This window comes from Bubalus kerabau, chromosome 7, assembly GCF_029407905.1.
Source record: "Bubalus kerabau isolate K-KA32 ecotype Philippines breed swamp buffalo chromosome 7, PCC_UOA_SB_1v2, whole genome shotgun sequence".
NCBI classification, from domain to species: domain Eukaryota; kingdom Metazoa; phylum Chordata; class Mammalia; order Artiodactyla; family Bovidae; genus Bubalus; species Bubalus kerabau.
This window is the reverse complement of record NC_073630.1, coordinates 9,708,849-9,725,959: the sequence shown is the minus strand read 5'-3', so window position 1 is coordinate 9,725,959 and position 17,111 is coordinate 9,708,849. Positions and strand designations below refer to the sequence as shown.

Sequence of the window (17,111 nt, the reverse complement as noted above, 5' to 3'; positions counted from 1 at the left end):
CTGAAGGAAAGCTATACGGCTCAAAACAGCATGGAGTTCAAACTCGCCTCCAGGACCTCCCCACCATTCTATGCAGAACAAGTACTCTCTCACCCGAAGGAAAAAAGGACATTGGGTTGATTACACCCAGCTCCCAGCCAGTCCCAGCCTCTGGCCAATCTTCAAAATTCCTTGCCCCAGCTGTTTAAGAGATAACTACTCTGAACAACCTTGCAGACGAACAGGCCCCATTAAGACAGGAGCTTTCCACATATGTGCCTCTATATACTTAATCTTTTCTTGGGTAAGGGCTTCTGCTGCTGCTAAGTCGCTCCAGTCATGTCTGACTCTGTGTGACCCCCATAGATGGCAGCCCACCAGGCTCCCCCATCCCTGGGATTCTCCAGGCAAGAAAACTGGAATGGGTTGCCATTTCCTTCTCCAGTGCATGAAAGTGAAAAGTGAAAGGGAAGTCACTCAGTCGTGTCCGACTCTTAGCGACCCCATGGACTGCAGCCTACCAGGCTCCTCCGCCCATGGGATTTTCCAGGCGAGAGTACTGGAGTGGGTTGCCATTTCCTTCAGCAGCTCACTAATCTGACTGCTGCCCCTTCTCACCTCATAAAGGTGATCTGTAAAGGACTGCTCTCCTTCTTTTTCTCAACCTCGCCTTCTCTAACTGCCTTAACTTACAGAGTCCAAGTTAACTGGTTTAAGCTGGTATAGATGGGTCTTTGTTGAAATCAGCGGAATGGATGAGAGTATCTTTTCATCTTGTAGTTGCCTTCTGACTCTGCAGTACCTAAATCAGATCTTATTCTTTGAAGTCATGTTATGAATCTTATCGGACAAAGCCAGACTTCTTCATTTGGGAGTAGAATTGGAAGAGAACACTTGATCTCTCAGAACTCCCCTTCTCAGGAAGGTTACAGAAACCAAAATAAGACCTACCAGAATTGGGGTGGGCAGGGTGTCATGATCACATACATCCTCAAGAGCAGCTCCAAAGAGCTGTTTTGGCTTTGTGGGTGGTAGAGACACGTGTTGGTTGTCCTCGCAGGTCTTGAAGGTATGGCCAAAGGCCCACTTTTTGAGAGAACTCTTCCTAAGTGTCTTCTTGTCTGAAACTAATGTAGAAGAGAGATTTTCACTAGTAGTAGTTTAGATTATTTAGCCTGATTTCCACCACTTACATTCAGCAGCATGTTCATGGCAGAGGCTGAAAGAGAGAAACTGAACCATTTGTTATATAACATTCCCCTCATTCTGAAGCAGGCTAATTGCATTCTTCTGGTGTTAACATGTTCTTCTTCGTCATATTCTGCAAACCAGTAGTTAAACCTAGAGGCGTGATCAGACTCAGGGTTGACTCTCCCTGTGACAGTATTCCCCCAGACAGTGCTCTCTATTCCCTTTGCCCTGTGTCATGAGGCACTTAACCTATAGTTATACAGGTTTCCTAATGTGAAGTGTTATCAGTGGATTCTGGTTTCAGATCTCATTTGAAAGGCCATAGTTATTTAATATTCAAATTAAGCCGCATTTGTAGGAAGTTTCCTTGCTCTGTTCAGTTACCTGTTTGGCTTTCTGAGTACCCAGTCACGCCCAATTTTCTCCCTTAAAAAGAATCGCCTTTCATGAGACATCCTGCATGACAGTGCTTATCAGTCAGCCTCTGGACCTCTCCTCTGGGAGGCCACACACATCAGTCACCTCAAAGGAAGACTTCCTGCCCTCAGAGTCCTTGAGAAGTAGGCATTAATTGCCGAAAATATGGTAAGATTACAGGTGGCCATTTTTCTGTGTCACCTGACTCAGCTAACCCAAAGATGAATTTTACCTACCAACAGCCCCAGTCAAAGGAATGCTTTCCAAAAAAGAGTGATCAGCAATGAAAAATTGAGTTCAAAGTGTCTCGTGCCCAGCTATGAATGTTTTCCTGATATTTGCTCAATAAACCTGCTTAATATTTCCTTAAATAACCTGCTTAAATAACCAGCTACAGAAGTCAATTAGAGGAGCCCAGGTGTAGAGAAATAAACAGAAGAATTTAACCAAATCTTTTAAAATGCCCATCCACTTGTCTTTCGGAGACATAGTGAGTGCGTCACCATGTCCATTCAAGTGAGTGAACCACTTGTGGTGCTGGGTGAGAGAACCAGAAGGCTCCTATTCTGCCTCTTAATTGGATGAGTTACCTAAAACTCTTTGAGCGTCAGTTTACTCAAATGTAATATAAATGATGCTACTTACACCTCACTGGACTACATAACATAATGTACTACCCAGCACAAGACATGGCACATAGCAGCCTTAATAAAGGTAATTTCCCTCCTTCAGAAGGCCTAAGGCAGCCTAGACATCAGTCACCTGCCCCTAAGCAGACCCCACCCCCATTCTCCATTTGATTGTGCAGCCTCCAGAAGGTGTGCATTCCTCAAGGAATGCCATCACTTTGCCTTAGGCTCTTCCTGCCCTGACATTCATACTACCATCATTTTCAAAGGAGAGAATGAAGAAAGCAAATGCATTCTTAAATTCAGGAAGAGATTCTCCTAATTAATATGTACAAATGTTAAAAAGATACAGGTTTATATGGGTTGAGTTGCTTTATGCACCCTGGTTTCCCTACTCTTAACCTGATTCTTTTATTTCTACAGTACCCACAGGTATTCATGTATTTCAAATGTATTCATTCATTGTTCAGTTTTAATTAAGAATACGCTTAGGAAGAAAGCTCTATCAGTTGGTACAAAGCTATATGGCCAGCTAGCCTATAACCTTAGATGGAAAGCAATATAGACATTAAGGCCTACGCTTTTATTTTCAGGCCTAAATGGCCCTTTTGTAATGTACATTGGTTGGTGTTAGAGTTCTCGTGGGCTCTGTGACCAATAAAACTATATACTATAGCCACGAAAAGTATGGTGCTTGGTTGTTCAGTCGTGTCCCACTCTTGCGACCCCATGGACTACAGCCTGTCATGCTCCTGTCCGTGGGAATTGCTGGATAATAATACTGGAGTGGGTTGCCAGGGACTGTTAAACAGGTTAACTTTACAACCTCATCTTTCTTAAAGAATCCTGGCAAGATTTAGGTTAGTGTTTTTCCTCATGCTCAAATTAGGGTTTGAATGTTAAAAAATGAAATTTTGTAACTTTGTGGGTATAGAATAACAATGATAAGAATATAAATACTTTAAGTAGAAATTCTATTCTGGCCCCAGTACTTGCTAAATTAGTAAGACATTTTATTCAGGGAAAGAAATGTCAATGGGACAATACTGGAATGCTAGCAGGGATAATTGCAAGAGGAAAGACTTAAAAACAAACAGACATATAAACATTCAGTCCAGTTCTGTTGGCAACCTAGGTCTGAAGCAGAATGGAATGAGAGCTTGCTGTGGAGGTAGAATCCAGAGTTCAAGTCTCAGGGGCAGTCCTAAGGCAGCGGAGGAATAGAACAGAAAGACCACTTTCTCCCCACAAATTCATCGAAAGAACAGTGAATGCTGAGCAAATTCCACAAAACAACTTCAGAATGCTGGAAGAGGACATCAGGTCCTCCCAGAAAGGCAGCCCATTGTCTTCAAAAGGAGGTAGGGCAAAATATACAAGAGAAAAAGAGAGACAAATGAGGTAGGGACAGAGATCTGTCCTGGGATGGGAGTCTTAAAAGAGGAGAAGTTTCGAAACACTGGGAAACACTCTCATTGGCAGGTCAGTGGGGAGTTTTGGAATCTCAGAGGGTAACATAACGGGGAGGAAAAAGAAAGAAAGAAACCCCACAGATTATGTGACTAACATCAACTTCCAGCAGGGAACTCGTCCAGACACTCACAATTGCCACCAGCAAGCGGGGGGCCTGAACAGGGAGGTGCGGGCTGCATTGCTTAGGGTAAGGACCAGGCCTGAGTGCCCTGAGGGCAATCTGAGGGAGCTAATGTGAGATAGCAACCCAAATTGTGGGATAGCCAGAGAGAGAGAAAAAAAACTCTCCTGTGAAAAGCCCTAATCTAGGGCACTTCCTGGCCCACTCACAGAGCAGAGGACTGAGAGAACACCAGAGCAGAGCTAGCTGGCTGTGCACTGACTCATCTCCCACCAGAGACAGGGAGGCAGGTGGGGGCAGCCAGAGCCTGAAAGGGGCAATCTCAGCCCCAGAGAGGCATCCTCTACAAAACTGCAAGTAGGCTCCCATTTGCTAACCAAGACTTGTTGGGATTCTGGGTGATTGACATCCGCTGGGATGGTCGCAGCCAGAGATCAGCTCCCCAGAAGAGACACAAGGCCCACCTGAGATGGGCAGGCCTGCTGCCACCCAGCAAATCGAGCGGCTGGGATGGGGGAGGTGATAAGACACACCACACTTGGGGGGCACTGTGCTCGCTAAGCACCTGGTCGCCTGAGCTGCTCGGACCTGGGAAGGGCACAAAACGCAGGTCCAACTGAGTCTGCGCCTTTGTGGAGTACCTGAGAACCTGAACCTGAATGGCTTAGACCTGGGAAGTGCACGCAACCCAGGGCCCGCCTCAGACAGTTGCAGGCAGAGCAACCTGGAGCTGAGCAGTGTAGACTGGGAAAGCACACACCGTGAGCGGGGGCAAACCCAGTGCGGCCAGGACACTGTGAGCACACGCCAGGGATATCTGTTTGCAGTGCTCCTCCGTCCCCACAGCACCACTGAATAAGGGAGCCTAAATAAGTGACCACCTTCGCCCCCATGAGTCAGGGCGGAAATTAGACCCTGAAAAGACCAGCAAACAGAAGAAGTTAAAATAAACAGAGGGATCCGCTCTGGAAAAGACAGGTGCGACAGATTAAAACCTTGTAGTTAGCACTGACGACTTTGGAAGGGACCTAGAGATCTTGAGAAGTATAAGCTGGATCACGGAACTATCTGAAACTGAACTACCCCGCACTCCCAACAACAACTCCAGAGAAATTCCTAGATATATTTTTACTATTATCATTTAAAAAATTTTTTTTTAATTTTTAAGTCCTCTATTACTTCTTTAATTTTAATTTGTATAACCTACTATTACCTTTCCAAAAAAAGACCCTATTTTTAAAGCAAACTTCATACATATATTTTATCATTTTTTGTGACTTTGTTTTTTTTTTTTTTTTAATACTGTATTTGGGAGACTCTAACCTTTACTGTAGACTTCTAATGTGTGCTTTTTGGTATTTGTTATCAATTTTGTACGTTTAAGAACCCAATCTTCACAACCAATTTTTACTTGGGAGTTTGACCACTGCCTTGATTGCTCTCTCCCCCTTTTGACTCTCCTTTTTCTCCACCAGGTCGCCTCTATCTCCACCCTCACCCTTTTCTTCCCTACCCACTCTGTGAATCTCTTTGTGTATTCCAGGCTATGGAGAACACTTTGGGAACTGATTACTGGCTGGATCTGTCTCTCTCCTTTTGATTCCCTCTTTTCTTGTCTTGGTCACCTCTGTCTACTTCTTCCTTCTCTTCTCTGTGTAACTGCATGAGCCTCTCTGATGGGTCCAGACTGTGGAGACCACATAGGGAATTGATTACTGGCTAGCTTGCTCTCTCCCCTTTGGATTCCCCCTCTTCTTCTCCTGGCCAACTCTATCTCCCTCCACCGTATTCTCTTCTCCATCTAACTTGGTGAACCTCTCTGGGTGTCCCTCACTGTGGAGAAGCTTTTCATCATTAACCTAGATGTTTTCTCATCGGTGCTGTACAGATAGAGAAGTCTTGAGGCTACTCTAAGAATAAGACTGAAAACCAGAGACAGGAAGCTTAAGTTCAAAACCTGAGAACACCAGAGAACTCCTGACTCCAGGGAACATTAATGGATAAGAGCTCATCCATAAGCATCCATACCTACACTGAAACCAAGCACCACCCAAGAGCCAACAAGTTCCAGAGCAAGACATACAATGCAAATTCTCGAACAACGCAGGAACATAGCCCTGAGCTTCAATATACAGGCTGACCAAATTCACACCAAACCCGTAGACATCTCAAAACTCCCTACAGGACACTTCATTGCACTCTGGAGAGAAGTCCAGCTCCACCCACCAGAACAGGGACGCAAGCTTCCCTAAGCAGGAAACCTTGACAAGCCACTCACACAACCCCACCCACAGTGAGGAACCTCCACAATGAAAAAGAACCAAAAGTTGCCAGAATACAGAAAAGCCACCCCCAATACAGCAATCGAACTGATGCTGAAGCTGAAACTCCAATGCTTTGGTCACCTGATGTAAAGAACTGACTCAGTGGAAAAGACCCTGATGCTGGGAAAGATTGAAGGCAGGAGGAGAAGGGGACGAGAGAGGATGAGATGGTTGGATGGCATCACCAATTCAAAGGACATGAGTTTGAGTAAGCTCTGGGAGTTGGTGATGGACAGGGAGGCCTGGCGCGCTGCAGTCCTCGACCCCAAGGACTTGGGGTCACTGTAGTCCTTGGGGTCCCAAAGAGTCAGACATGACTGAGCAACTGAACTGAACTCAAAGAATCGTGATGTCTCCTAAAGCTGTACTAGTTGCTTCTTGAAATCAGAACAGTCTTATCCTTGCTTTGCTCTCACAAGTGGGAAACTTCCCATGTCTTGGAGCAGATGGAAATTACTGCCCTTAGAATGTGCTTTGGGCTCTAGGATCTCCCATTGACCCCTGGCAGCCTTGCTGTCTTTGGCATCAAAGCCAGTTACATTATTCACGTACCTGCAACCTTCTCACTGTTATCGGTAATATCAGTGATATCACTGTTATCAGAACTCACTGAGGTCTCTCCAAAGAGAGAAGTGATATCTTCTCCAAATATCTTGAGACAGTTTTCAATGAGAAATTGTATGAAAGAAATCTGTAACACAAAGGGGCAAAAAACTGGGTATTACTGTACATATGGTGTAATAGTAAATCACATTTCATGCATGAATCTTGGCTCTAACCAAAAATGTAAAAGAATTCTGAGAAAAATTCAGACTTGACTAAAAACTATATAAATATATTATATATACATCAGCTTTTTCTAAGACATAACTGATACTTTGAAGAGTAGTATGGGCTCAAATTTTAAAATTCTTTGAGTCAGTGGGCTAAAGTTTTACTATGTAGCCTGGTTTAATAACTAAAATTTTGTAATGATGGTTAACATGCTTAAAACTAGGATGATTTTTAAGTAGCCCACATAGGATATTTGGGACAAAAATGTATATTCTCTTATTAAGTTTTATTTATTTTTAATAAAATTATTTCTAGTTTTATTGAGATAGATTTTATATATCTCCTATTATTAAAATTTATAAAGTATCGAATACAACACCAATTGTGGATTTCACTTCAGTGAAGAAATGTCTGAAACTTGGGTAGCAGAGGTCTCTGTGTGGGCCGGGGGGGTTTGTGAGGAAAGAAAGCATCTGGAGAGAAAACATGTCTGTCTGTCTTAGCACACTCCCTTGCCTCACACTTGCTGTCCGGAGGAGCTTGGAGAAGAGCTGTGATCTTATTAGGCATGTTGTGCCTCTGTTAGGATGTTCTGAAATATTTTACTAGCTTCTTCATCCTCAGGCAGAGACACAATAGCAGCCAAGTGTTTTCCTGAATGAGCCACAGCTGGCAGAGTGCGGCCAGTATGTGTGGAGCCTCAGGTGCTCATATTGCCCAGGCCGCCAAGATGTGCCGACAGTGACCAGATGTATTGGGTGTTGTCATCATTGGGTAATGATGAAATCATAGTCTGGAGGCTTGTACACCCTCAGTGATTAGGCTGAGAGTTGAACCTTCGCTCTCCGATTGCAAAGCCACGTTTTTTCTATCATATCATCCTACTCTTACCTCTCTATCGTTTAACCTCTTGGGTGGCAAAGGGGAAGTGAGTCAACTGTTCTCAGTTATAATACACCTTCCCATGCCCAACCAGAGTAGGACTCTGCCACTCCAAGGCAGTGTAATTAAAATGTGCACTTTAAAAACTGGTTCATCAGAGTTACTACTGCAGACTTCAGGTTTAAGATGGGGACTCTGCTCCGCAAGGCATAAAAATGAGAGATCTCATTACCTGTTTGGTGAGGTTTTCTGAGCTGCCAGAATTAGGCAGACAAAGAAGGCTTGGTGTAATACACACTGATAAATTATAAGCTGTCATCTGATTGGATGAGGAATGTTGCTCAATATTGTGTAAAACTGCAAAAAGATATCGCAGAAAAACTACATTGGCTCTCGGCAGCTGGTTTAGAAGCCTAAGGACAGAAAAAACAGTTATAAATAAGTGAGTCATTTTGCTTAGTAAGTGGGAATACAGAGAACAAATTACTTCTTTTTATACCATGTACACAGTCAGTTCTCACAGTTCCCAGGCATGAATGCATACAAAAATATTCCACTGACATTAATTCCTGAACCAGGTAAGACCTACTCTGTTTAGTTATGTGTTTGTATTTAAGATCATACCACTGGCGGATTGGTTCTTTATCATCTCATTTTAGACCAGTGGATTTCATGTCCAACAGTTTCTTGTGTTCAGAAGCTGTAAAATGGTCAAGCATTCCATTTTAATAAGATTAGGAGAAAACCAGCAATTACAGTGTCACCAATAAGGCATGCATCTCTCTTCAAACTGGCTTCCATGGGCATGATCAAGTGAAACCCCGTGATACTGGTCATTATTTTAGAGGACACAGCTGTAAACTATAAGCTAATATTTTCCTAAGAGTATGTTGGTTGTATTTTCTCAGAGTTGAGTAATTATTGCATCATTACCTCTGGGTCGACGTTGTTTTCTCCTGCTCGTTCCCTTGATCAATAACATCAAGCCATTTATCATACAGACTGGCTGTAAATATGCTTCCTTGGATATTTCGAAGAAAATCCTTATATAGATCAAAAAGTATATATTAATATTAGGATAAATTCAATGGAGAAATTGCAAAGAAAATATTTAGTGGAAAAATTCAATTCAGTCCACAATTACTTCACAGCCACGCAGACTGATTCACACAGAGCTTGGCTGTCATTCTCCACAGCCTTGCACACCCAGAAGTAGTGGTTGGATTTTCCCCAACTAAAATTAGAAGCATAAAAGTAGAGTCTGGGCTGCAGTGAGCATGAAGCTATAGCTCCTTCTATCGCCTGGAACTTATACTTTGTGTACACGTTAACACATTAGTACAAACTGGCAAGGTCTGGTGATAACTCATCCTAAATCCTATTAGTTTCTTGAAAAGAAATGCACATGCCCATTTTGTTTGTTTACTTCAGACACATGCTTGCTCCTGATTCAAGAAAGAGAAGTTCTGAAATAAAACAAACAAAATTACACCCCTACATGCTCTTATACACATATTAAGAGAAAACCTGAAGTATGTGTGCTGTTTGGGAAAAAGCTAGTATTGAAATAGCTTCAATCTTTCTCTTTAAAAAAAAAAAAAAAAACCATATAAAAGTTCAGTTCTACACGCTTTTAAGCAGCAGGTATTAGAAATAAATCAAAAGCCCCAATGGTGAACTACATGTTACCCTTACAACTTTTTGAATGGAACATATCCACCCAAAGGGGAAACTGAAAATTTAGATACATTTGAACCTGACACTTGTGGGATAGAATATGCAAATGTCAGCTTCCGAAGAGGAGGCCTGGAAACTTTATCCTGATGATCAAGTCTTAATATCGTAGAATTGGGCCTATTAAAATAGATGAAGTTGTAACCTGTTGTGCGAGACTGAGGGGAAATGATTGCATTGCCTTGCCAGGTTCAAAGGCACAACTTGCTTCCACTGGTCTTAATATACAGCCTGTCTTCTCTTAATAGTATCTTCTTTAGGCAGTGTTTCTAAGGCAACTATCATGATTGTAATCCTGATAGTGTTCGCTTGTTTCAGGATTTATGGAGCTGCTGTTTGTGTCAGGCACTCTCTTGAGTACTGAGGACAGAGTATGAAGATAATGTACAAAGTCTCAGTCCTCGCATACTTTTTCTTGTAATTGGTACACAGTACCCAATGATGGTCATCAGGGTTTCACTAGGCTTCTTATGGAGTGTCCGCAGTACATTTGGAAGGAGGAAGCACTCCATTTCAGTTCAGCCATTGAGTCCAGCCCTACTCTTTGCGACCCCGTGATCTGCACACCAGGCTTTCCTGTCCATCACCAACACCTGGGTCTTGTTCAAATTCATGTGCATGGAGTTGGTGATGCCATTCAACCATGTCATCTGGCTTTGACTTCGGGGAGTCTGGGAGTGTGCAGCAGGGCCTATGCTTTGTGTGCCAAACTACATGCACTTGGAGTGTGTCTCTTCTCTCTCCTGAACCCTGTGCTGTAGAATCCATTGGTGAGACTGAGTATGGTTAAGCCAGGACATGACTCATGCAGAATATGCCATGGGTATTTGCTATTGGACCACTGTTTATAGACAGTTTAATGAAAAACTCAATGTGGTTCTGACTCTATATTCATTTCTGATTTAGACCAACTCCATGGTTGCTTTGACATATGGTATTCTCAAGGCCAAAGTTGCAAGGTTTGATTCCCCACCAAGATCAATCAACTTTAGGAAGAGAAAAGTGTGGGACTGTCAAACACCTGTACCCATAAGTAGCCACCCTCTTACTAGTCTGTGCTTATAGCATGGAAACAGGCAAGAGCCTAGTAACACTTGCTCAAAAGTCAAATCAGTTCCAAGTGTGCACCTTTGAGAGGGTAGCACTCTACTTGCTATTTGCATACCTAGTGGGTATTATTATGGGTCCAGTGTAGTAGGGGTCAACTCTAAATCATATCTGCACTGTTGCTATTATCATACAATCGAACATTAATAGGGGACAAAGAAACACCATATGTTATTTGGTTTCTAAGATAATTTTAATAACCTTTCTGTAGTTACTACTACATCAAAATATCCTTGTTCATAGCTGCTAACAAGTAGCAAGATGGATTAATTAATTTATTTTCTGTTGTATTATCGCCCTGGTAGAAATTTAGCTACACACTTGTGATTTAGCTGTATAATTTCAAACTCAGTCTATATTTTGTATAAATCTATTGAGTTTTGCAAAATTCCAAACAGATTTTGATTGTTGCACTCAGTTTAAAAATAACATTTATAAGATTAGGCATGTAGTAAAACTGGTTACCATGTAACTGTAAGCTTGGGTGGTGGGTTAAACTTACAAGTGTTAAAAAAGCCCATTAAAGATGGTAAGGGAGATAAAAGGAGGAAAAAGGAGGAACAAACGGTGGCGTCATCCCTACACTAATTTTCAAGTAAAAGGCATTGTGAAACAGGGGAAGGAAGGATGATGAAGTGATCAGAGATTTTGGTGGCCTCACTAAGCGTTTTTTGATTCATTGTAAGCCAAATGGGCTTCCCAGGTGGTGTTAGTTGTAAAAAACCTGCCTGCCAATGCAGGAGATGCAAGAGATGCAGGTTCGATCCCTGGCAGGAAGATCCCCTGGAGGAGGGCATGGCAACCCACTCTAGTATTCTTGCCTGGAGGATTCCATGGACAGAGGAGTCTGCTGGGCTACAGTCAATGGGATCACAGAGAGTCGGCTGCGACTAGGAGACTAACACACACAGACACACACACACACACACACACACACACACACACACTAAAAACACGGGTTTACCGTAGTGAGTAAACATCTGTCCTGCATCCATGCTAAGTTCCTTCAGCCGTGTCCAATTCTGTGCCACCTCATGGACAATAGCCTGACAGACTCCACTGTCCATGGGATTCTGCAGGCAACAATACTGGAGTCGTATGCCAGTCCCTGTTCCAGGGGATCCTTGCAACCCAGGGATGGAACCCAGGTTTCCTGCATTGAAGGCGGATTCTTTACTGTCTGAGCTTCCTGGGAAGTTACTTCTGTTAACTGTTTCCAAAAGCTTAATATGAATTTTCTTTTGGAAATGTGGCCTTCATTAGGAAGGTGATGAGGAAGTCATCTAAAGCAGGAAGCTTGTTTTGGTAAACACTCAATGTGTAAGTGGGTATTTTGAAATATATTGTTATTCCTTTGCATGGAGTGTTCCGGAGTCAAGATGTGCAATGAAAAAGGAAAATATCTAATGTATGGGGCTTATAACATTTGAGGTACCTTCCTTCAGTTTTGGCTTTGTGAAGTGTTTTTCACTTTTCAGATCCTTCCTCTCTTATGCCTATTACGTTTCTTGGGCACTCATAATGAAAGATCAGTTATATAGCTTCAGATTTACCGCTTGTGGATAATGCTCAAACTTTCCTTACCTTTAAGACCCACGCTATGACAAGAATTGGTTCATCTTTCAAGTTCACTGTGTCTCCACAGTTTAGTCTCTTCTTTAGGGCTCTGCATGATTTTATACTGGCTGATTTTCCGAAGATGCCTTGTGTGAATGGCCCTTTTTGATTGATAAAGGAAAGCATATCCTATAGGAAAGGAAAGAAAAGAAAACTGTGGGACGTTTCATGCCTAGAAGCCCAGACCACACGCTTGCTCCTGTTTTGACAGAGCTGTGGTATATGAGGGTACAGTTCTAGAACAGCACTGAAGTCAATTTGAAATTTTTTCTTCAGTGTCTCTAAATATATTTTCAACCCAACAATCGATTTGACATTCATACACTGAAACATTTTAAACACTTGTGTAATCAGATTTTCCGTTTCAGTGAATTTACTGTGTTAAACGTCTCTGCTTTAGGGCCTTTGTAGATTCACCCTCTCCTCCTTCACCGCTCCTTTCTCATTATTCCCTATTATAGATGCTCTTCCCTACGTGTGGAAATCTTTTTGCCATAGTCATGCTCTATTCATTTATTCCCCTTCCAGGGACTGTCCACCCCATTCATTCCTGTTTCCTGTATTCCCTCCCCTCAAAATCAGGCTCAATACGCCTCTCCTCCTTCTCCGATGACATTCTTCTCTCATCAGCCTTTCTAGTTCCTTTTCTTGTATTTTCATTTCCTCTGCTGTCTGCAGAGTTAGAGAGATAACAGATATTGGGCCAGGTTTTTCAAGAAATGTGGAATCTCTTATGCCAGTCATCCACTGTGCGACTTTGGGCATAGCACATACTTGGGTGAGGCTCTTTTGTTTTTCATTTATGAAGTGGCACTGATGATAGTCATGGCTACCCCCTAAATTTTCTGTGAAAGACGCAAGGTCTGAGGTAGTAGCTAGCACGTAGCCTGTATGATAAATTTCTTCATATATACCATAAAATTCCCTGCATCTAGTTAGTGCTTCCGAGATAGTGGACAGTGAGCAAGAGTTAATGCTTACAGTTCAATACACTAATTTGATATAGCACAGTCCAAACTCTTTGGCTCTCCTTTGACACATTCTGTCAGGAGCAAATGATTCATCTTTGTCAGAGGATGCGTACTTTATGCTTAAACATTTGAGTTGCATATCAAATCCGTGTGAGATATTTTGCATCATAAGTGGGAGTAGACTCAGCTGAAGGAGTCTTGAGACTCGTGTGGACTTTAAGGGAGGAGACGAGAAGACATATGAGGATGAGGTGGACTCTCAGAGATTCTTACACACAGAGTCTGAAGGAAAGCTACGCAGCTCAAAATAGCCTGGAGTTCAAACTCGCCTCCAGGACCTCCCCAGCATTCTATGCAAAACAAGTAGTCTCTCACCCAAAGGAAAAATGGACAATGGGTTGATTTTGCCCAGCTCCCAGCCAGTCCCAGCCTCTGGCTGACCTCCAGAATTCCTTGCTGCAGCTGTTTAAGAGATAACTACTCTGAAGAACCTTGCAGAAGAACAGGCCCCCTTAAGACAGGAGCTTTTCATATACCTGTCTCTATATACTTCTCTTTTCTTGGGTAAGGGCAGCAGCTCACTAATCTGACTGCTGCCCATTCTCGCCTCATAAAGGTGATCTGTAAAGGACTGCTCTCCTTCTTTTTCTCAACCTCACCTTCTCTAACTGTCTTAACTTACAGAGTCCATGTTAACTGGTCTGAGCTGGTATAGATGGGTCTTTGTTGGAATCAGCGGAATGGATGAGAGTATCTTTTCATCTTGTAGTTGCCTTCTGACTCTGCAGTACCTAAATCAGATCTTATTCTTTGAAGTAATGTTATGAATCTTATCGGACAAAGCCAGACTTCTTCATTTGGGAGTAGATTTGGAAGAGAACACTTGATCTCTCAGAACTCCCCTTCTCAGGAAGGTTAGAGAAACCAAAATAAGACCTACCAGAATTGGGGTGGGCAGGGTGTCATTATCACATACATCCTCAAGAGCAGCTCCAAAGAGCTGTTTTGGCTTTGTGGGTGGTAGACACGCGTGTTGGTTGTCCTCACGGATCCCGGAGATACGGCCGAAGGCCCACCCTTTGAGAGAACTCTTCCTAAGTGTCTTCTTGTCTGAAACTAATGTAGAAGAGAGATTTTCACTAGTAGTAGTTTAGCTTATTTAGCCTGATTTTCACCACTTACACTCAGCAGCATGTTCATGGCAGAGGCTGAAAGAGAGAAACTGAATCATTTGTTATATAGCATTCCCCTCATTCTGAAGCAGGCTAATTGCATCCTTGTGGTGTTAACATGTTCTTCTTCCCCATATTCTGCAAACCAGTAGTTAAACCTAGAGGCGTGATCAGACGCAGGGTTGACTCTCCCTGTGACAGTATTCCCCCAGAGAGTGCTCTCTATTCCCTTTGCCCTGTGTCATGAGGCACTTTACCTATAGTTATACAGGTTTCCTAACGTGAAGTTTTATCAGTGGATTCTGGTTTCAGATCTCATTTGAAAGGGCAAAATTATTTAATATTCAAATCAAGCAGCATTTGTAGTAAGTTTCCTTCCTCTGATCAGTTACCTGTTTGGCTTTCTGAATACCCAGTCATGCCCAATTTTCTCTCTTGAAAAGAATCGCCGTTCATGAAACATCCTGCCTGACAGTGCTTATCAGTCAACCTCTGGACCTCTCCTCTGGGAGGCCACACACCTCAGTCAGCTCCAAGGATGACTTCCTGCCCTCAGGGTCCTTGAGAAGTAATCATTAATTGCAGAAAATGTGGTAAGATTACAGGGGGCCATTTTTTTGTGTGTGTGTGACACCTTACTCAGGTAACCCAAAGATGAATTTTAACTACCAACAGCCCCAGTCAAAGGAATGCTTTCCAAAAAAGAGTGATCAGCAATGAAAAATTGAGTTCAAAGTGTCTCGTGCCCAGCTATGAATGTTTTCCTGATATTTGCTCAATAAACGTGCTTAATATTTCCTTAAATAACCTGCTTAAATAACCAGCTACAGAAGTCAATTAGAGGAGCCCAGGTGTAGAGAAATAAACAGAAGAATTTAACCAAATCTTTTAAAATGCCCATTCACTTGTCTTTCGGAGACATAGTGAGTGCGTCACCATGTCCATTCAAGTGAGTGATCCACTTGTGGTGCTGGGTGAGAGAACCAGAAGGCTCCTATTCTGCCTCTTAATTGGATGAGTTACCTAAAACTCTTTGAGCATCAGTTTGCTCAAATGTAACATAAATGATGCTACTTACACCTCACTGGACTACATAACATAATGTACTACCCAGCACAAGACATGGCACATAGCATCTTAATAAAGGTGATTTCCATCCTTCAGAAAGCCTAAGGCAGACTAGACATCAGTCACCTGCCCCTAAGCAGACCCCACCCCCATTCTCCATTTGATTGTGCAGCCTCCAGAAGGTGTGCATTCCTCAAGGAATGCCATCACTTTGCCTTAGGCTCTTCCTGCCCTGACATTCATACCACCATCATTTTAAAAGGAGAGAATGAAGAAAGTAAATGCATTCTTAAATTCAGGAAGAGATTCTCCTAATTAACATGTAAAAATGTTAAAAAGGTACATGTTTATATGGGTTGAGTTGCTTTATGCACCCTGGTTTCCCTACTCTTAACCTGATTCTTTTATTTCTACAGTACCCACAGATATTCATGTATTTCAAATGTATTCATTCATTGTTCAGCTTTAAAAAGAATACTCTTAGGAAGAAATCTCTATCAGTTGGTACAAAGCTATATGTCCAGCTAGCCTATAAGCATAGATGGAAAGCAAAATAGACATTAAGGCCTATGCTTTTATTTTCAGGCCCAGATGGACCTGTCGCAATGTACATTGGTTGGTGTTAGAATTCTTGTTGGCTCTGTGACCAATAAAACTATATACTATAGCCATGAAAAGTATGGTGCTCAGTTGTTCAGTCGTGTCCAACTCTTGAGACCCCATGGACTATAGCCTCTCAGCTGCTGTCCAAGGTTTCCCTGGATAATAATACTGGAGTGGGTTGCCATGGACTGTTAAACAGGTTAACTTTATAACCTCATCCTTCTTAAACAATCCTGGAAAGATTTAGGTCAGTGTTTCCTCATACTCAAAGTAGGCTTTGAATGTTAAAAAATGAAATTTTGAAATTTTGTGGGTATAGAATAACAATTATAAGAATACAAATACTTTAATTAGAAATTCTATTCTGGCCCCAGTACTTCCTAAATTGGTAAGACATTTTATTCAGAGAAAGAAATGTCAATGGGACAATACTGGAATGGTAGCAGGGATAATTGCAAGAGGAAAGATTTAAAAACAAAAGGACATATAAACATTCGGTCCAGTTCCATTTGCAACCTAGGTCTGAAGCAGAATGGAAAGTGAGCTTGCTGTGAAAGTACAATGGAGAGTTCAAGTCTCAGGGGCGGTCCTAAGGTGGCGGAAGAATAGGACAGAAACACCACTTTCTCCACACAAGTTCATCGAAAGAATATAGAATGCTGAGCAAATTCCACAAAACAACTTCTGAATGCTTGAAGAGGACATCAGGGACCCAGAAAGGCAGCGCGTTGTCTTAAAAGCAGGTAGGAAAAAATATAAAAGAGAAAAAGACAGACAAATGAGGTAGGGACAGAGATCTGTCCTGGGACGGGAGTCTTAAAAGAGAAGTTTCCAAACACTAAGAAACACTCCCATTGGCAGGCCATTGAGGAATTTTGGAATATCAGAGGGTAACATAACGGGGAGGAAAAAGAAAGAAAGAAACCCCACAGATTGCGTGCCTAACATCAACTTCCAGCAGGGAACTAGTCCAGACACTCACAATTGCCAGCAGCAAGCGGGGGGCCTGAACAGGGAGGTGCGGGCTGCATTGCTTAGGGTAAGGACCA

The 17,111-nt window shown here is 42.5% G+C and overlaps 1 protein-coding gene across 1 annotated transcript in view; it reads right to left on the bottom strand.

Annotated features, from left to right (window-relative positions):
* Positions 1 to 12,246: 12,246 nt before the first annotated feature.
* The window catches only part of LOC129657376 (rho GTPase-activating protein 20-like), a 56,396-nt gene continuing 51,531 nt past the window's right edge, over positions 12,247 to 17,111 (bottom strand). Inside the window, exon 11 of the mRNA XM_055587555.1 lies at positions 12,247 to 12,377. Within this exon, the coding sequence (XP_055443530.1) occupies positions 12,247 to 12,377 (131 nt within the window). The remainder of the gene's footprint in view (positions 12,378 to 17,111) is intronic.